The 21,519-nt window shown below is 44.4% G+C and overlaps 1 protein-coding gene across 1 annotated transcript; it reads left to right on the plus strand.

The window, feature by feature from the left end:
- Positions 1–20,032, plus strand: LOC121689464 (high affinity immunoglobulin gamma Fc receptor I-like). Its single transcript, XM_042069329.1, has 10 exons — positions 1–132; positions 1,459–1,494; positions 1,684–1,938; positions 8,469–8,714; positions 8,824–8,927; positions 10,005–10,036; positions 10,208–10,338; positions 10,461–10,514; positions 19,397–19,462; positions 19,567–20,032. The coding sequence occupies exons 1-9, from the start codon at positions 102–104 to the stop codon at positions 19,429–19,431; spliced, it is 924 nt and encodes a 307-aa protein (XP_041925263.1). The 5' UTR covers positions 1–101; the 3' UTR covers positions 19,432–19,462; positions 19,567–20,032.
- Positions 20,033–21,519: the final 1,487 nt, after the last annotated feature.

The following is a 21,519-nucleotide window of genomic DNA, read 5'->3' on the forward strand; positions in this document are numbered from 1 at the left end:
TGGTGTTCTCCCCTCCCCTCTGTGGTGGAGCCAGTGTCTTAGGTAGAAGATATTTTTATGTAGAATTGTCACACTGAGATAGTCACACGAGAGCCCTCATCATGGAACTCACTCCTATATGGCTTCTGTTTGGTGAGTAGCCGTCAGCATTTCTGATGCATGATCAAAAGCTCATATGGAAAAATGGTGTTTGGGGGTAGAATGCAGGCACTCCATACTTTACAGAAAGTGTAAGGAATTGATTGCAGGGTTGTCACTGGGTTGCTGTACAATTAACAGTAGACGTACATATATAAACAAACAGCAATTTCAGTGTTAATGTGAATGAGCAAGGACACTGAGGAGTGATAAAAAAGACAAACTTGTATGAGAGGATGAGTATGACGTTCCATGCGTGTCATAAATATTCCATATACACAAGGAAGACAACATATATTATGGCAGAATCAAACAACAGGGAAGATGACGTGCAACAGAGGAATCAAATGATACAATAGACCAACTGAGTTGGAATTACTGTAAAACTTGACTTGACCCAGATGGCTGTTTTCTGAGGTGAGCAATGACGCACTTAAAAGTGTTGTCACGTCTGTCATAAAATGAATGTTGCATAGAACATAGAGCATAGACATAGAAATGTTAGGTCACATCTTCAGTAGACATAAGCTGTCGACAAAAGTATTTCTGGCACACATGGAACACCATAGATGAGAGAATTGTCACCTGAAATCTTCACGCCTGTTGTATGTAGAGGAAATGGCAATAATGTTTGCCATGGGTTTACACCTAAATCATATGCATGGCCAATTAGTTGGTGTTGTTAAAAACCTCACCAGTCAGTGTTTGTGTTCATGAGTAAGCACTACTCTTAGTATTCTACTTTCTTGTTTAAGTTTATTGTTTTCCTCATTACTGGTTATTGTGGCTTTTTTGGGATGTGTATGATGTAGAACAACTGATGAGAGAAATTAGTATGTAAGAGATTTTCAGATTATTGTCTGGATTACCATTAAAGAGAAGACCATTATTGAAATATATAGGACATTTTAGAAACTATACTTCTCTTCTGAGTTCAATGTGAAATTGACTACTTTCTCAATTAATATTAACCTGCCCACTTGGAGGTGTCACAAAGTTGGGCACTCAATGCTTGCTTGCATTGTCTGTCTCTTGAGGATGGCTTTGATCTTCACCTTATAAGGCGAAGATTCTTGGACTGTATACATTTGCTGTATAAATATAATATAAATGTAATATATACTTTTAAATTAAAGTCTACTTAAAAACATTATTACATGTACTTACATTTTTTTTTAAACGTTTTGGGCCAGAATGCACTTGGTTTTGTCCTGGGACAGAGATTTGTCTTTTAAAATTATGTCAAAGGAACAGAGCTTTAACCATTTCACTTAAATAATGTATGGAAGATATTATGATCACTCTCTCTTTTTCTTCTAGTGCTGAGTAGTGTACCTGTATCTATCAGTGTCACAGGTGAATATAACCTCCTTAAAAGAGCTAATGAATTCAAAATAAGATTATTCCCACAGCCCTGCACACAGCTACATTTCTCTAATGATATTCTACATTATATTTATACCTATTTACTGAAGATTCACTGGAGATTCTTGTATTCATAAATATGTTTACAATTTGTCACGACACGCCTACACGTACATCCAGTGCCTACATTGACAGTACACCCCAGCTCAGTGTTCTCTGGGGAATCAGTCACTCTGACATGTGGAATACAGCCCTCAACTGGCTGGACATATCAGTGGGATATTCCCGGGTCATCCAGAGACTTTGAGACAAACACCAGCTTCTACACAATCAGCGAAGCCACTGTGTCTGATCAGGGGGAGTATAAGTGCTATGGAGTGAGCGAGAGAAGCAGGAAGACGTCATATAGCAACACAGTTCAACTCACAGTGGAGGGTGAGTTTATACACTGTATATATGACTGTTTTAATGAAAAAGAAAGTAGAATAAAAATTAAATCATGTCTGAATATACTGATACATGCTTGAAATTACATATTACATGGACATGGACATGGCCATGGTCACCAAGGTTTTGCTCAATCTAAACAGCATAGTTCACATTCATTCAACTTCACTCCTTCTCTCCATGTGTTCCTCTACAGTAGGCCTACAGCACTGGTCATCTTGGTGATCTACAGTGATGGCCAAAAGTGTTGGCACCCATGCTAAAGTTGACTGAAAAGAGGAATATAAAATCATCTTTTGGAAATTGATCTTAATGCCTTAAGTGAAAAATAAGGAAATATCTAACCTTTAAGGACACCAATTTTCCTAGTGAATGAATAATGTATCATAAATAAATAAATGTTCTTCCTTAAAATACAGGGGTCATAAGTATTGACACCCCTATGTTAAATTCCCATAGAGACAGGCAGATTTTTATTTTTAAAGGCCAGTTATTTCATGGATCCAGAATACTGTGCATCCTGATAAAGTTACCTTGGCCTTTGGAATTAAAATAGCCCCACATCATCACATACCCTTCACCATACCTAGAGATTGGCATGGGTGTTATTTCAGTTAGCCTATTAGCTGGTTTGATTTGCATTGAGCTCAATGAGCATCTAGCTGACTACTGAATGTCTGAATGCACTAGTTAACTAGTGGGCATTTCTGGCTCTCACTAGTTAACTAGTGAAGCTAAAATGTGTTCACCAGTTAACTAGTGGGCATTTTTGCTGTCACTAGTTACAGTTTTTTCTGAATAAACACATTTTTTGTAACTATGGCTTTTTTTGCAAAACTCTACACACAAATGGCAAAACCACTCACTGAGTTTGCAAAACTAAAAGCACAAACACTGCTTTGCACTCAGTTTGCAATTTTTAACACACACTTTGCACAACTGTAGGCACAATGGCTATTATGTACACTATTTTGCCAACTCTCTGGCACACTTTCTCATGTGAAAACTGTTTTAGATAATTACTGTAGTTCACTTTGCAATCAGCCTAAGCACTATAAATAAGCCACAGGTAATGTACAATGGGTACGATGGAGTGAGCAGGAAGAGTGAGAAGAGAAAAAAACAGACAAAAAAACAGTCTACATGTGGGGATATTGTCATGTCAGGCCTGGATACGTCATTCCAGAATATATTTTTCCCGGTGCCTTGGACTAGGACATTGCATGTGATGTAGACAGAATTTTGAGAGAGACGACCCGATGTAGACTGATTTGTTTTGTCTCAGTGAAATGCTATTTTGTGTTTTGACTTGGAAAAACACACTTGTGTTTGTTTTGATGTGTGTAAATACAACACTAGTACTTGAAGTTGGGATCCCTGTATGTTTACAGAACTATGACAAAAGTATGACCTCAAACTGACATAGTCTACCTTGTGCACAGAGAAAGCAAAAGCCAGATGTGTTTTTTATTCATACCATCAGTGTGTTGTTGGCACATTGTGTGCTTACTATTGTGATGGCTTGTGTTTACTGTTAGAAACGAAAACACCATTTTTACGAAGGTGTGAAGAGTTAAGCAAGGTGTGTTAGCTTTTGCAAGAGAACTACAATGTTTTGCTGATTGGGTGAGAGGTTTTGCCATTTGTGTGTAGAGTTTTGCAAAAAAAGCCATAGTTACAAAAAATGTGCTTAAGCAATCAGAAAAAACTGTAACTAGTGTGAACAAACATGGCTCAGGCCAAAATGCATACCAGTCAGCTAGTTGAAGGCTTTTGGGTCTCACTAGTTAACTAGTGACAGCCAAAAATGTGCACATGTTTACTAGTGAAGGCAAAACTCTTCACTAGTTAACTAGTTGCAGTAGGTCAATTTCACTAGTTAACTAGTGAACCATAAATGGCTTACTAGCTAGTTAGGTGATGGCAGTAGGCTCACTAGTTAACTAGTTGATGCATCCTTTGTCCAAACTAGTTAACTAGTGAGGTCATAAATGTATACTAGTAAACTAGTTCAAGACAAAATTCACACTAGTCAACTAGTGGCGCAGAATTCAAATTAGGAGGCGGAGAATTCTGGAAATTGAGGCTTTCTATTGGCTCCCTATGTCCAAATAGAACATGACAACCAATCACAGCGCAGAATTTCATGAAATCCCACCCACAACATTTGCATGTAAAACACAAGTTAACACGCTGGCCAAAGGAACTCTAGATAGTAAACTAGTGGCTTCAATGTGACACTTACATGTAAACTAGTGAAGGCAGAACTGCTCACTAGTTAACTAGTGAAGACACAAATGCCCACTAGTTAACTAAAGAGGTCTAAAAAAGTGTCACTAGTTTACTAGTGTGCACCAAAACACCCACTAGTGAACTAGTGATGGCAGTTTCCATTCGACTAGTTAACTAGTGAGGTGCAAAAAGTGTCACTAGTTTACTAGTGTGCCCTAAAACACCCACTAGTTAACTAGTGAAGGCCATTTCAGCCCCACTAGTTAACTAGTGAGATGCCAAAATGGTCACTTATTAACATGTAAAGGCAAAAATACCCTCTAGTGTACTAGTGAGGGTGTTGTGGGCCTTACTAGTTAACTAGTGGCATGCATATTTTGTTCACTAGTTAACTAGTTACACCTAAAAAGACAAACAAGCTGATCGTTTTTGCCCACTACTTAACTAGTGGAACAATTTAAGTCTCACTAGTTTGCATGTGTGGCAGTGAAGCAGCTCACTAGTTAACTAGTGCGCACAAGACACACACTAGTGGCTGTTTTTGGAGCTATCTAGTTCACTAGTAATGCAAAAGGTACTCTTACTAGTTAACTAGTGACACATTGGCCTTCACTAGTTAACTAGTTGACATGTTTGGCCTTACTAGTTTACTAGTAATGGAACAGGACATGCTCACTAGTTAACCAGTGAGCATATCTGCATTATTAATGCCTTTCACTAGCTTATAGAGGGCATTTTGAGCCTTACATGTTAGCTAGTGAAGACAAAACATTGTCCATAATGAACTAGCAGGAGAAAAATGCCCCTCACACTAGTAAACTAGAGGAATTTGAATAAATACACAAACGGCTGGCATTTTGTGCAACTAGTTAACTAGTGGGACGTAACATTGTCCCACTATAGTTAACTAGTGTGCAATGTCGCACTTGCATGCAAATGAAGAAGGCGGAACAAGGATTTTGATTGGTCCATTTAGGACTCAGAAACCTAGAAAACATGGCTGACTTCGTCCAGGCTGTTCTAAGAGCAAACTTTTATAAACTAAGATCGTTTGAGCATAAAAATATGTTTTGATAACATGTCTAGTGACAAAGTTGTGGTGTATTGCTGTAATCTTCATTCAGTTAATGTCTACAATCTTTAGTTTTTCATTTATTAGTCTGAAAATCGCGATAAAATTGGAGGCATTTGTATATGATTGCCTAGCAACAAAACATTTCAGTAACATGAACATTGATGATAGCATCACTGATGTGGTAAGACTAGCTCAAGTGGTTAAGCAACAGGAAATCATGTGGGAGACCAGGGTTCAATTCCTTAGAAGTGCATTACATTTTTTTCTTGAGCTTTTAATTACTTTACATTACATTACATTTTACATTACATTTAGCAGACACTTCTTGACCGAAGTGACTTACATATGTCAGCTATATTACAAGGGATCACATTGTCCCCGGAGCAACTTGGGGTTAAGTGCCTTGCTCAAGGGCACAACGGTGGAAGCCGGGAATTGAACCGACAACTTTCAGGCTACTGCACGCTAGCCCAGCTCCTTAACCACTACACTACCACCGCCAATTACTTTTGAAACCATGTGCAGTTAATGTGTATAATCTTTTGTTTTTCAGTTATTAATCAGAAAAGCGTGACTGAATGGATACATATATGTCTGTGGTTGCCTAGCAACAATAAACAAAGAATAATATTAAAATCGATCCCTTGAATCTTTGGTGTGGATCACTAAGAGCTCACTTGTTAAAGCATGGGGTTTCCCTGTTATTATTAAAAACCATTTTGACAGAATATGAGATACTGCAGGCTCTGCTTTACTATCTATACTGAAGTACTGTTGCAGAGCAGTGTGTCACTTTAGCCACTAGGGGCACCCATCAGGACCTGATCGCGAGGCTATGAACAGTAAATTTACATTTAGACTGGGTGGGATTCTTACATAATACCCATTAGGAGTCTTCTACCCACCCTCTCATTAGAATTTGCATAATAGCCGTTTCAGGCACTAGTTAACTAGTGAGCTGCTTCACTGCCACACATGCAAACTAGTGAGACTTCAATTGTTCCACTAGTTAACTAGTGGACAAAAACGGTCAGCTTGTTTCTCTTTTTAGGTGTAACTAGTTAACTAGTGAACAAAATATACATGCCACTAGTTAACTAGTAAGGCCTACAACACCCTCACTAGTAAACTAGAGGGTATTTTTGCCTTTACATGTTAACAAGTGACCATTTTGGCATCTCACTAGTTAACTAGTGGGCGTTTTGGAGCACACTAGTAAACTAGTGACACTTTTTGCACCTCACTAGTTAACTAGTCGAATGGAAATTGCCATCACTAGTTCACTAGTGGGTGTTTTGGTGCACACTAGTAAACTAGTGACACTTTTTAGACCTCACTAGTTAACTAGTGGGCATTTGTGTCTTCACTAGTTAACTAGTGAGCAGTATGCCTTCACTAGTTTACATGTAAGTGTCACATTGAAGCCACTAGTTTACTAGTTAAAGTTCCTTTGGCCAGTATGTTAACTTGTGTGCCACATGCAAATGTTGTGGGTGGGATTTTGTGAAATTCTGCACTGTGATTGGTTGTCATGTTCTATTTGGACATAGGGAGCCAATAGAAAGCCTCAATTTCCGGAATTCTCTGCCTCCTAATTTGAATTCTGCGCCACTAGTTGACTAGTGTGAATTTTGTCTTGAACTAGTTTACTAGTATACATGTATGACCTCACTAGTTAACTAGTTTGGACAAATGATGCATCAACTAGTTAACTAGTGAGCCTACTGCCATCACCTAGCTAGCTAGTCAGCCATTTATGGTTCACTAGTTAACTAGTGACATTGACCTACTGCAACTAGTTAACTAGTGAGGTGTTTTGCCTTCACTAGTAAACATGTGCGCATTTTTGGCTGTCACTAGTTAACTAGTGACACCCAAACGCCTTCAACTAGCTGACTGGTATGCATTTTGGCCTTTACTAGTTAACTAGTGGGCATTTCTGGTTCTCACTAGTTAACTAGTGAAGCTAAAATGTGTTCACTAGTTAACTAGTGAGCCTTTTGGCTCCCACTAGTTAACTAGTGTGCATATTTTGGCCCCCACTAGTTAACTAGTTCACACAAACATGGCTCACTAGTTAACCAGTTGACAAAAATGGCTTACATGTACATGACAATTATGCCTGATATCAAGATATCAGAATAAATGCTCAATCGGCTTGCCATATGGTTCACTAGTTAACTTGTGACATTGGCCTACTCCAACTAGTTAACTAGTGAGGAGTGATGCCTTCACTAGTAAACTTGTGCACATTTTTGGCTGTCACTAGTTAACTAGTGTGGTCCAAAAGCCTTCATCTAGCTATCTAGTATGCATTTTTGCCCTCACTAGTTAACTAGTTGACATTTCTGCCTCTCACTAGTTAACTAGAGAAGCCAGAAATGTGTTCACTAGTTAACTAGTGAGCATTTTGGCTCCCACTAGTTAACTAGTGTGCATATTTTGGCCCTCACTAGTTAACTAGTTCACACAAACATGGCTCACTAGTTAACTAGTTGACAAACATAGTACATGTACATGACAATTATGCCTGATATCAGAATAAATGCTCAATCGGCTTGCCATAGGTGCATAGGGGCGCAGCACCATGGGGGCGTTGGTAAAAAAAATGATAATAATAATAATATATTTGGTATATCCTATATGTAGCTAATGTTGTACGTTTCTAAATCATTTCTGCATTTCCTCAATGTTAAAAAACATTTTAGAGGACCAACAGGCTAGAGTAGCCTATAGGCGCCCTATCTCATAAGATTCTATCATAGAATTTTGACATAGAAACGGGAGTGGGGGCGCCGTTAGCGCTGAGTGAGCAGGTACGAGTAGTGAGTTTTCGTCTATGGAAAAAGATGGATAAAGCATAAAAGCTGTCGGGGGCTACTGTCGCAGTAGTTAAATAAGTGGATGGTGAAACGCAACAGGTAGGATTTAAAGTGTGACGTCTGTGCTTGGAGGCACACGTTTCATGTTCATGTTATTCATGTTACCAGACTAACGTTTGCTAAGCATATGCCGATTGAAACATAGCCTATTCCACAGTGAGTTAGTTATCAGACACGATTTGATAGTGTATGCAAATATGAAAATATATTTTTCCATTTACTTTCTGAAGCCTTTCCAAAACCCCTATGAATCATGTTAATTTGTAAAATGTGATAGCTGTTGTTAGGCTCGATTTGAATAAATTAACCAGCTGAGTTTCTGTTTGTAGATGGAAATGTGATCCTTGAGAGTCCTGCCTATCCTGTGACTGAGGGAGATCCTCTGACTCTGCGCTGTAGATATCGCTACCAGCCATCAAACATCAGTGCTGACTTCTATAAAGATGGGACACTCCTGCAGAACTCCACCACAGGAGAGATGACCATCCCTGCAGTCTCAAAGTCACATGAAGGCCTCTATAAGTGCAGCAACCCAGAGAGAGGAGAGTCAGCAGGGAGCTGGGTCACAGTCCAAAGTTTGAAATATTAATATTATTTTCTGCAGCATTCTGAGGATCATCTGATTGTCAGTAACAGTTATGTCTCTGTACCTTCACTCAGTGTTCACTGATTGCAATATTTCAGATGCTGGGTCCTCTAAGTTGGTGGTGGTAGCAGTTTGTGTGGTTGGACTGCTTTTTGCCTTTGCTCTGGTCATTGTAATTGTCCTGCTGTATCGCCGTTGCAAAGGTACGAGTTATCAGTTTATGGAAATGATTCCTGTGTCTCATCTGACATATTTCTTATGTTAATTGTTATTATTACACGGCTCTTCGCAAGGCAAGTAGAACGCTCCATTGGCTTGAATGGGATTTCCCAAAGTTCTACGGTAAAATATTTTCATGTAATTACCGCTGCAAACATATAATTACCGGCAACGGGTTTTGTGCTTCTGATAGGTCTTTCATATCACTACGCAAGGACTGGAACTTCATTCAAAAGTGAAAGCAGACGATCAGCTGTCTTCTAAAGAATGTTTGATTCAAGTTCAGCGTGTTGTTGTTGCAAACTATTTGTTTCTCAGCAAATGCCACGATGAACGGTAACAAATAGGCTAGGCTATGTAGGATAAAGTCATATCGTGGGGAGTTTATTATTTCGTTTTGGCAAGTAGCCGTGTAATAAGCAGGATAATGTATAGAACGCCGGTCATTATTGGGAAAATAAGTCACTTCAGGGCGGAACAAGACCCCTCAGCTGTGCGTCGGGGTCCGGTTCGCCCTGTCGGGACTTATTTTCCCATTAATGACCGGCGTTCTATACATTATCCCTTACTTATCACCCCGGTGAGAAGAAATACTCTTTTCTGATTGGCTGGTGGGGTGGCTATTAATTCTGAATAACAGGACACCGTTATGGCCATATCAATACTTATGAATGGTAACAAACCATAGTAGGACGACGGTTGCAGGCTTCGCAACAATGGAATCAACTGTAAACAAGCTAACTGTCCATGCAATCGCTGTTATAGGGCCAACGAAAGTTGTACAACAAGCTGAAATAGTGAGCTGCTTTTTGAACGGAACCGCGTTTCCTTTGCTTTACAGTGGCAACCGGGTGATAAGCGGGATAACGGCCTTCGAGGTGTGTCCAGTTATACGGAATTAATGGACTCGGGCGGAGGCAAGTTCTTTGCCCCTCGCCCTCGTCCATTAATTCCGTATAACAGGACACATTGGCGGCCGTTATCCCTTACTTAAAAGACAGTTTTAAGAAAGTAAAGATGGCACATAGTAATAATGATGATTCTAAATGTTCTCTCCTGCGATTCAGGTTCAGGTACACTGAGGCGACAACCGTAAGTTTGCTTCATAATATTACATTTCATTTGCCATTCCTTCACGCTAAATACAGATTTAGTCGTGGATTATCAGATTACCAGTCTCTCAATAGTCTGGTTGACTAGTTTCAACAGACAGTCATACATCATTACTTTGTCAGCACATAACAAATCCCTATGTCCCTGTAGAGACTGGCAAGATCAGAGCACCAATCAGAGCTCAGACCCCGACCAGAGGACCAATCAGAGTTCAGAGCGGAATCAGAGTCAATCTGCAGAAAGAAAGGGAGCTCAGTCAGAGTATATGCCTCTGCAGAAGAGTGAGACTTGCTTTTATGTTATGATCGTATTGTGTTGTATTAATATAATGTATGGTTTGTATTTTTGCAGAACAAATACATTTCTCTCATTCTAATGATTTATCATTCATTTCTTTACATAGGAAGTACAGATGACTATGACACCCTCACACCCTTGTATATGCCACTGCAGAAAGGTCTGTGTGTTCACATTATTAGAGTTTTTTTCTGATCGCTTAAGCACATTTTTTGTAACTATGACTTTTTTTGCAAAACTCTACACACAAATAGGAAAACCTATCACCCAATCAGCATAACATTGTAGTTATCTTGCAAAAACGAACACACCTTGCTTAACTCTTCACACCTTCGTAAAAATTGTGTTTTAGTATCAAACAGTAAACAAAAGCCATCACAATAATAAGCACACAATGTGTCAACTACTGTACACACTGATAGAAAACACATCTGGCTTTTGCTTTCTCTGTGCACAAGGTAGACTATGTCAGTTTGAGGTCATACTTGTGTCAGTTCTGTAAACATACAGGGATCCATTGGATGGCTTGGGAGACTCGGTCCTGGCGGGTCGCTGTGTGGTTTTGGCATTGGTTGGGTCCTGTGGGTTATCTATTGGCCCTGGGCCCCCAGTGTGCACCCTCCTCATACGCTCATGCACACGCCTTGTCCTGGAAGCACACAGCACGCTTTACTCTCTTTTAATTGCACTACATGTTAGGTGACATACACCAAACATAAACAAAAACTACAAAACAGGCTAGGGTAAGAGTGGAGTGCAGGTATACGCCTCATCAGGTGTCTATCTGCATGCCTCACTTATTTTAATGCACACATTGAGGAGGCATACATCTTACACAGGGTAAGTGTGGTGTGCATGGGGAAATCCTGACAGATATTCACCATGCATGCCCACTTCTTTTAATGCTACACTCTAGATAGATCCCTCAACCTAGCCATTCACATACTGTACATATTTAGGTCAAGAGTGGCGTGTTGGGTGAAGGTATGGGGGCGAGGTGTGGTTGGTCGTGGTAGTGGGGGATGTGTGCATATGCTGGGGGCCTGGGGGGGTGGGTGGCACGCAGGTCCTCCCCTCTGTCAGCTCGTCGCAGTATAAGAGCGGGGGCTGGGTGGAACTGTGGCCATTAATGGGTGCCCAGGTTGGCAATCAGTCAGGCAATCAACCAGGCAATCAGTTATTCCTATTATAAAAAAATAAAAAAAAACATACAGGGATCCAAACTTCAAGTATTGGTGTTTATTTACACACATCAAAACAAACACAAGTGTGTTTGTCCAGGTCAAAACACAAAATAGCAATTTCACTAAGAAAAATATCAGGCTGCATCGGGTTGTCTCTCAAAATTTTGTCTACAGTACATCACATGCAATGTCCTAGTCCAAGGCACCGGGGAAAATATATTCTGGAATGCCGTATCCAGGCCTGACATGACAATATCCCCACATGTACAGTAGACTGATTTTTTTTGCCTGTAAAAGGGCTATATCTCTTTCTCTTCTTACCCTTCCTCTTCCCCCCCCCTTGCTCCTCCTTGTCCTCTTCCTCTAACTTCACCTCCTTGTCCTTGTCATCCTCTCCCTTTCACTTCTTCACCTCCGCATCCTCTTCCTCAACTTCATCCTACTTCTTCACCTCCATGTCCTATTCTTCGGCCTCTTCTAATTCTTACTCTTCTCACTCTTCCTGCTCCCTCTATTGTACCCATTGTACATTACCTGTGGCTTATTTATAGTGCTTAGGCTGATTGCAAAGTGAACTAATTATCTAAAACAGTTTTCACATGAGAAAGTGTGCCAGAGTGTTGGCAAAATAGTGTAAATAATAGCCATACATGTGTATAGATTTGCTAGGAGTGTGTTGATCATTTAGAAATTGAGGGCCAGATGTACTAACGCTTTTGCGCCCACTTCAGGCGTATTTGTTTCACAATGTGCGTGTAAAATCATTGCGAGGTATGTACAAACATGCCGCAAAGATGTTAAAGCGCAAACTGCCTGTTGCGGGAGCTGAAAAGGGCACATTGCGTTTTTCGTGTCATGCATATGCATTCATGGGAGGATCCAGGGGAAAGTGGGAGTTTAGCGGAAAAAAAAGGGAGGGGAAGAGTAAAGAGCGCCTAATTATGTAGCCTATTCAGCGGTATGTACAAAGACTGCTCCTGAAAGCCGTCTATTCTGCGCCTAAATACTTCCGCCTTGTAAAAGCAGGTGTTAATCCAAATTGCAGTTCAATGCTCAATAAGAGAACCTTCCAAAGACAACAGAATCACTATTTAGAATTATCTAAAACAGTTTTTTAAGTAGTACTATCTAAAGCAACTTTCATTGGCCTTTCGAATTTTTTACTTTCACTTTCACGTCATTCACTTAAACTTTCCTACTTGCTAGATTTGACCAATCTTCCATAGCCTACGTGCACAAGTAGTTTGAGTACTGATATTCATTATCTCTCTGCTTGTTGACATCTTATCATGTATTTCATGATCGCTAAACGTTTGATTCTTTTTAATGTTTTCATCAGTTAACTTCATTCAACTGCAAGCTCTGCCGTTAAGTTGCGGACGTTGGTAAATTGCGGTAATGGGCGGAGAAAGGCAGAGAAAGTCACAGTTTACACTTTGGATTGAAAGTTTGATAAATACGACGGAAACTTGGGTCTGATTGCGTTCGCAATCTGCGGCTTTTCTGTGGCGCTAATAACGCTACGTTCGCAAATGTACGTACATCTGGCCCTGAGTGTAAAGCAGTGAGTTGTGTTTACAGTTCCGCAAAAAGAGTGCTGTGCAGTGAATTGTGCCTACAGTTGTGCAAAGTGTGTGTTACAAAATTGCAAATTGAGTGCAAAGCAGTGTTTGTGCTCTTAGTTTTGCAAACTCAGTGAGTGGTTTTGCTGTAAGTATTAATAAATAGTTTTATAAATTGTGCTATAAGAATTGTGCTATCACAGTTGTGTTTAAGCATTCAGAAATCTGGATAGATAGGTTACATTGATAGGCTACATCTGTCAGACACCAAACAGGACGAGGACCACAATTGCGTCACGTTCAAAAGTTTATTTAAGGGTTGGGGGTTTCAGGGGTTCCGGGGGGGGTACAGGAGTTCCAAGAGTCTGCGTGTGTGTGTTCCCCCAGTAGCCGAACAGCGAAGGCAGGAGCTGGATGATCCGGGAAGTCCTGGGGGAAACACACACACAACAGCAATTGAAACGAAGCAGCAGTACAGTCAAGGACTAGGCGGTATTCGTAGAAGAGGGACGGAAGGCAGGTCAAGATTACCGGGGCTGGAGAACACAGAAGTAGTCGAGCGGGTCCGGGATCACAGGCAAAGAGTCAGAGGCGTTTTCAATAAACAGGCAGGTAACTGGTGCTGGTTGCAGACGATCTGACAAGTGTGGACTGAAAAGCAAGGCTTTATATAGAGGGCATGATGAGTGGTGAATGCAGTGCAGCTGGTAGGTAACGAGGGTGAGGCAGAGCAGAGCAGGAACAGGTGGAGGTCATCAGACTTCAATCAGCACGTGTTACCAGGCAGAGAGAGAGCTCATGACAGAACCCCCCCCCTAAGGGACGGCCCCAGAAGTCCCCAAGAGTGACACCACGTCGGGAGGGCGGAGGGGAGCCGGTGGAGGGCTAGAATTCCTCCGAGCGGTCCGAGTGAACATCCTCATCCTCGGAGGGAGCTGGAGGGTCGTGGACAGAAGACGGGACAGGTACCGAGACAGGGTCAGGGTCAGGCACATGACAGGAAGCCGGGCGGGCAGGACGGTTAGGGACCCCTCTGGGGCGGCCCCTACGGATTGCAGGTTGATCAGGATGCAGACGGTGGAAGTCGGCGATGAGTGTCCGGTCCACAATCCGACTGGCTGGCACCCAGGTTCTCTCCTCAGGTCCATAGCCCTCCCAGTCGACGAGATACTGGAGGCCCCTACCTCGCCGTCTGGACCGAAGCAGGCGTCGAACGGTGTACACCAGCCCACCGTCAACGAGGCGAGGAGGAGGAGGAGGAAGCGGCACGGGGACCAGCGGGCTTTCATGCGTCGGCTTGACTTTCGAAACATGGAAAGTAGGGTGCACCCTCATGGAGGTTGGCAACTGGAGCCGGACTGCGGTTGGGCTGATGACCCTCTGGATAGGGAACGGGCCGAGGAATCGAGGTGCCAGTTTACGCGATTCCACCCGCAGTGGGAGATCCTTGGCTGACAGCCACACCTTCTGGCCAACACGGTAGGCGGGTGCCGGCGATCTTCGGCGGTTAGCCCCAGTGGCATAGCTGACAGCTGACTTGAGTAGCGTGGCACGAGCTTGTGACCAGGTACGACGGCAACGGCGGGCATAGGCGAGGGCAGACGGGCAGGACACATCTCCTTCCTGGCTGGGGAACAGGGGGGGCTGGTAGCCATACACACACTGGAAAGGTGACATACCAGTGGCAGAGCAGGTGAGGGAGTTGTGAGCATACTCTATCCACATCAGTTGTTGTGCCCAAGCCTGGGGTTTGCGAGAAACCATGCACCGCAGCGCCTTCTCCAGCTCCTGGTTTGCCCGCTCGGATTGACCATTGGACTGGGGGTGGAACCCAGAGGTGAGACTCACTGTGGCCCCTAGAAGACGGCAGAACTCCTTCCAGAATGTAGAGGTAAATTGCGGGCCTCGGTCAGAGACAACATCCCTGGGCAGCCCGTGTAGACGGAAGACATGATCAAGAACAGCCTGGGCAGTCTCTCTGGCAGATGGCAGTTTAGGGAGGGGAATGAAGTGTGCCATCTTGCTAAACCGGTCAACCACAGTGAGAATGACAGTCATCCCACCTGATGGTGGGAGGCCAGTTACAAAGTCCAAGGAGACGTGGGACCAGGGTCGTGTGGGCACAGGCAAGGGCTGGAGTAAACCAGCGGGGGGCCGAGTGGAGGACTTGTTCTGATTGCAGGTGGGGCAGGCACGGACGAATTCTCGGACATCCCTTCTCAAAGACGACCACCAAAAGCGCTGGGCAAGGAGATGGCAGGTGCGGGCGGAGCCCGGGTGGCAGGCAAGGCGGGAGTTGTGTCCCCACTGTATGACCCGGGACCTCAAATTATCTGGGACGAAGAGACGACCGTCTGGGCATGCACTGGGACTGGGATGGTCACGGAGGGCCTCTTGAATTTCCTCCTCGATATCCCAGGTCAGGGCAGCTACGACGCAGGGATCGGGCAGAATTGATGCAGGTTCCTGGGAAGGGGCGTCATCCTTATGAAACTGACGGGAGAGAGCGTCCGGCTTGGTGTTCCGAGAACCTGGGCGGTATGACAGGGTGAAGTTGAATCTGGTGAAAAACAAGGCCCAGCGGGACTGTCTGGGGTTAAGACGTTTGGCATTGCGGATGTATTCGAGGTTTTTGTGATCGGTCCAGACCAGGAACGGAACTGTGGACCCCTCCAGCCAGTGACGCCACTCCTCCAGGGCAAGCTTGACAGCCAACAGCTCACGGTTTCCAACATCATAATTGCGCTCTGCAGGTGAAAGCCGGCGAGAGAAAAATGCACAGGGGTGCAACTTGTTGTCCTCCTCTGCCCGTTGAGAGAGTATGGCCCCGACTCCCACGTCTGAGGCATCCACCTCGACAACGAACTGCCGGTCTGAATCCGGCATCTGGAGGATGGGGGCAGTGGTGAACCGGGCCTTGAGGGTATGAAAGGCTGTGTTGGCCTCTGGGGTCCAGGAAAAGGGGTGTTTGATGCTGGTCAGAGCTGTGAGGGGAGCGGCGACGGAGCTGTAGTTCCGGATGAATTTCCGGTAGAAATTGGCAAAACCGAGGAATTGCTGCAGCTTCTTCCTATTCCCCGGAACTGGCCAGGAGGTAACTGCCGAGACCTTTGCGGGGTCCATCTGGATATTGCCTTCAGCGACGATGTATCCCAGGAATGACACAGTCTGAGCATGGAACTCGCATTTCTCCGCCTTGACATAGAGAGAGTTCTCCAGGAGCCGTCGAAGAACCAGCTGGACATGACGGGTGTGTTCGGACAGAGTTCTGGAGAAAATTAAGATGTCGTCCAGGTACACGAAGACGAATTTATTCAGCATGTCCCGCAGCACATCATTCACCAGCGCCTGGAATACCGCTGGGGCGTTGGTAAGGCCAAATGGCATTACCAGGTACTCATAATGGCCGGTGTGGGTGTTGAATGCTGTCTTCCACTCGTCACCCTCCCTTACTCGCACTAGGTGGTAAGCATTTCTAAGGTCCAGTTTGGTGAAAATAGTGGATCCCTGGAGCAATTCAAAAGCAGAGGTGAGTAAAGGCAGAGGGTACCGGTTCTTCACTGTGACATCATTCAGACTTCGATAATCAATGCAGGGGCGAAGAGAACCATCTTTCTTTCCCACAAAGAAGAACCCGGCACCAGCAGGAGAGGAAGACGGGCGGATGAGTCCAGCTGCCAGGGAGTCCCTGATGTAATCCTCCATAGTTTTTCTTTCAGGAGGGGATAGTGAGTAGAGGTGACCTTTGGGTGAAGCAGTCCCAGGGAGGAGATCAATGGCACAGTCGTACGGACGGTGTGGGGGCAGAGATGTGGCTTTGGTCTTGTTGAACACCTCTCGGAGGCCATGGTAACATTCAGGGACATTAGAAATGTCGTGGGCAATGCTGGGGGGTACTGAGCCGGGGGGCAGCGAGGCAGCACGCAAACAGGTCAGGTGGCAGGCATTTCCCCACTCTTTCACAGTTCCGGAGGCCCAATCGAGGTGAGGATTGTGGAGACGGAGCCAAGGGTAGCCCAGGATTAGGGGTTGGCCTGGAGAGCTGAGCAGGTGGAAGCGGATGGTCTCTCGGTGGTTTCCTGACACCATCATTGAGATGGGGGCTGTGATGCTGGTAACTGTGCCAATTGCGTGACCGTCCAGGGCCCGGGCTGGAACAGGAGTGGACAAGCGATGGCTTTCCAAGCCCAGCTGACGAGCAAGTCCTGTGTCAATAATGTTTGCTTCTGCGCCAGAGTCCACCAGGGCTGCCAGGGTGTGGGTGGAATCAGACAGGTGAAGACAGACTTGGATGAGGGGTTTACGGCTGATGGAGGGCTGAATGTTCATTGAGCTCATCCGGATTCCTCCTACATCTGGTGAGCTCCGGCTTTTGCTGGACAGGTGGCGACTCGATGACCATCACCACCACAGTACAGGCACAAGTTGGAGGTGATGCGTCGCTGGCGTTCTGCAGGGGTTAGGGAGGTGCGGCCGATCTCCATCGGTTCAGACTGGTCCGGCTGGCTAGATGGTGTGGCAGGTGCGGACAGAAGGGCAGTTGGGACACTCCGTGTGCTGGTGGATGGACTCTGGCGCCCTCTCTCATGACGGCGGGCCTGGATCCTGCGGTCGATGCGGACAGCCAGAGCAATGGCTTCATCAAGAGTGGGGGGTTGATCATGGGAAACCAGCTCGTCCTTTATGTAGTCCGCCAGGCTGTGGAGGAAAGCATCCACCAATGCTTCCATGTTCCAGGAGCTCCGACTTGCCACGGTTCGAAAGTCGATGGAGTAATCCGCAACAGTCCTTCTGCCTTGGCGAATACTCATCAGGATCCGAGATGCCTCGGCTATTGTGGATTCCAAATCGAATACCTTGAGCATCTCCTCTGCGAATAGGTTGAAGGTTGCACATGCTGGGGTCTGGCGCTCGAACTCCGCCGTTCCCCAGAGTCGAGCTCGGCCCGTCAGGTGAGTGATCACGTAACCGACCCTCGCCCCTTCAGTGGCAAAAGTCCTGGGTTGCAGGGTAAACTGGACACGGCAGCTCGTCAGGAACGCCCGTACCTGGGTTGGGTCGCCGCTGAACCGCTCTGGATTGCCGATCCTGGGTTCTGGGGCTCCGGCAGCCACGGTAGCAGTGGACTGGGCAGGAGACTCGGGTGCTGGGCCGGTGAGCAGGCTGGCTGGGGCTGGGCCGGTGGGAGCAGGCAGAGGAGAAAGGTTGGTGAGAAGTTGAATGATCATTGCAAGTTGTTGCTGTTGCTGCTGGAACTGCTGACGCTGGCTCAAGCCGGCTTGAAGTAGGGAGGCAATGTCAGCAGTGTTGCGGTTTACCTCTCTCTCTGTCTCTTCCAGGCGTTGCATGGCGGTGGGTGGTTCTGGTTCGTCGGTTTCCATGCTGGTTCGACCGTGCGCTGGGTCCATGTTTGGTCAGATCGTACTGTCAGACACCAAACAGGACGAGGACCACAATTGCGTCACGTTCAAAAGTTTATTTAAGGGTTGGGGGTTTCAGGGGTTCCGGGGGGGGTACAGGAGTTCCAAGAGTCTGCGTGTGTGTGTTCCCCCAGTAGCCGAACAGCGAAGGCAGGAGCTGGATGATCCGGGAAGTCCTGGGGGAAACACACACACAACAGCAATTGAAACGAAGCAGCAGTACAGTCAAGGACTAGGCGGTATTCGTAGAAGAGGGACGGAAGGCAGGTCAAGATTACCGGGGCTGGAGAACACAGAAGTAGTCGAGCGGGTCCGGGATCACAGGCAAAGAGTCAGAGGCGTTTTCAATAAACAGGCAGGTAACTGGTGCTGGTTGCAGACGATCTGACAAGTGTGGACTGAAAAGCAAGGCTTTATATAGAGGGCATGATGAGTGGTGAATGCAGTGCAGCTGGTAGGTAACGAGGGTGAGGCAGAGCAGAGCAGGAACAGGTGGAGGTCATCAGACTTCAATCAGCACGTGTTACCAGGCAGAGAGAGAGCTCATGACAACATCTGAAGAAATAAGTTAGCTTCGCTATCTGTAACACTACAGTCCGTAACTATAGCCCTAATTATACACCAACATTTGTTTTTTTGGGTGCTGCACACAGTTTTGTAAATATGAATGCAGATTTATTTCAGAACCAGTAATAACTAATAAAAAACGGAACAATTTCAAAGAAGATTGTTTTCAATGTATAGACCTGCCATTGAAACCAAAGCCATTTTCACTAAAGGAAAGCATGTATCAAAACTAAGTACAGTATTTGTACTAAACAAAGTTGATCTGGAGTTTATGATGACAATCCTAATCACGTCTGTCTTCCTTTGTAGATTATGAGGAGGAATATGACGATGTGGATGTCTAATTGAGAAGATGAAAATGAGAGAGAGATAACGGTAAGATAACATAACAACATACAACATAACAACACAACGGTAACATGATGAAGGAATGCAAAAAAAAATCTTACAATAATCCCAATTTTACTCCTTTGAAACAGAAATACAGTCACTAACACGAGCGGTTTTCCTGAAATCAATTCTGTGAGTGACAACAGCGCCATCGTCACCTGCGGTGGAACAGAGAATTACAGTGAATCAGACTGCTTCACCAACTTTTCGTTTTGCTTCACTACCATAGATATCTTTCCCCATTGACTTCAATGTAAATCGAGTGAAACCCCAGGTGGCTCGTGGATTTTTTCCGTTTCAATTGATCCTTATGGCAGATAAGTTCAACCCATGAAATCACACTTCCTGCCGTTGAGTATGATTGACGCAACAGCCAATCACTGTCTCCATTAGTGAGCTTGCTTGGCATAACTTTTCAGTTGCCTTCAGTGACCTTACTAGAGTTTCATTATAAATTGTGTAACTCATTCACATAGTTTTACATTCATTTTGTAAGGTAGCCTACATCGGATTTTTTTCTGTCCGTGTAACGCTTTGCAGTGCTTTGTTCTATTTGTTCCATCCATCTGGTCCAAATAAAAAATGTGTTCGATAATCCAATTTTCAATTTGTTTTAACTGGTCAGCAAATAGATAATTGCTGCTATTTTCTAAATGTGTCATTAGTCACGCAAGATAAAGAAAACAGAAACTGGATTGGAAACAAAAGTAAAATTCAGTTAATATTGGATTTTGGCCCCTTTTTTTACTGTTTTTGTTGGGCTGAACCACGCGTAGGGGTGGGTGACCTGATAGATATTGGCGCGCGATGTTGGTGATCACATTTTATCAGCGGATGTAGAGCATAGACTGTAAAAAATAGATGTAGGGATGGAGGGCTATCAAACACAGTTCCGCTTGCATCAAGGTGCCAAGCGATTGATAATGTCAGCTCGAGATCAGAATTTCAGATGCAGAGGGAGACATTGCTGCGTCCTGACACTTATGAGTAGGCCTACGTGAGCCCCAGTAGCCTACAGGCCAATGTAGGCTATTTGCTGTTGAAATTAATAAATGGATAAACGGATAAATTAGGCTCACCGTTGTGTCTTCGTTTAGCCTAATGAAACCTAGTCTAGCGTAAAGCGTTAAATAAGCAAAAATACCATGTCAAACAGTGCTCGGGGTAGCCTGTATAGCCCGGTATAGCCAAGACTGACGTCGATGGCAAAGCATTCTGCTTTGGGGAATTATTTGCTATGGCATGGCCATGGTATTCAAATATAGGCTACTGTAGATATGTTCAACATAGGCTGAAAGTTATGTTTAACGTGCCTTCTCCCAAAAAGTTTGTCATTAATCTCTAAAGTAATGAGTCAAAATCACAAACAACTTCAGGCGGCGCTCCCTTCCACCATCTAGCCTGGCCCAGCTAGATGGTGTTCTCCCCCCGGTGTTCGTGGTTCAGTCCAACCACAAGGGCAAAAAAGGAAAATTAGAAAATTGACGCATCATTTCAATTTTTAACTTCTGAACAGAAAACCGTAACTGTGCTCAATTGAAAATCAAAATAAGCAACAATAACCCATTTACTGTGCCGTCCTAAAGAATGGATAACGGATTTTTAAGCCTATTTTTATATTTTTTCATGTGAATTCTGCAAATAGAACATAGCACTGCAAAGCGTTACACGGACCGAGAACATTTTATTTAGGATTATTGTGTGTAGCTCTGTGTTTTCTAACATCAGCTAGGGGGGAAAGCTTGCTAGCGGTCTCCTCACCAGTCAGCTAACGTTAGTGACTCGCTAACGAGTTACTCGCTAATGAGTGAATGCAGAGGGGAGACCAAGAGACTTCCTGTGAAATTAACACAGTTCGTGGGTGCTACGGTAAGGAAACTTGTTCCATGTAGGCTATGCATGAGAAAGTGCAGCTTTTGTCGTGGCTTCCCATTTTAAATCCTCAACTTTGTCAAAGACAATTCAGAACAATCTGCTTGAAGCTAAATTTCAACTACCATTTAAAAACAAAATAGACACAGCACCGTTTTTCGCGTGGCATA

The sequence above is a fragment of the Alosa sapidissima genome, chromosome 18, assembly GCF_018492685.1.
Source record: "Alosa sapidissima isolate fAloSap1 chromosome 18, fAloSap1.pri, whole genome shotgun sequence".
NCBI classification, from domain to species: Eukaryota; Metazoa; Chordata; class Actinopteri; order Clupeiformes; family Clupeidae; genus Alosa; species Alosa sapidissima.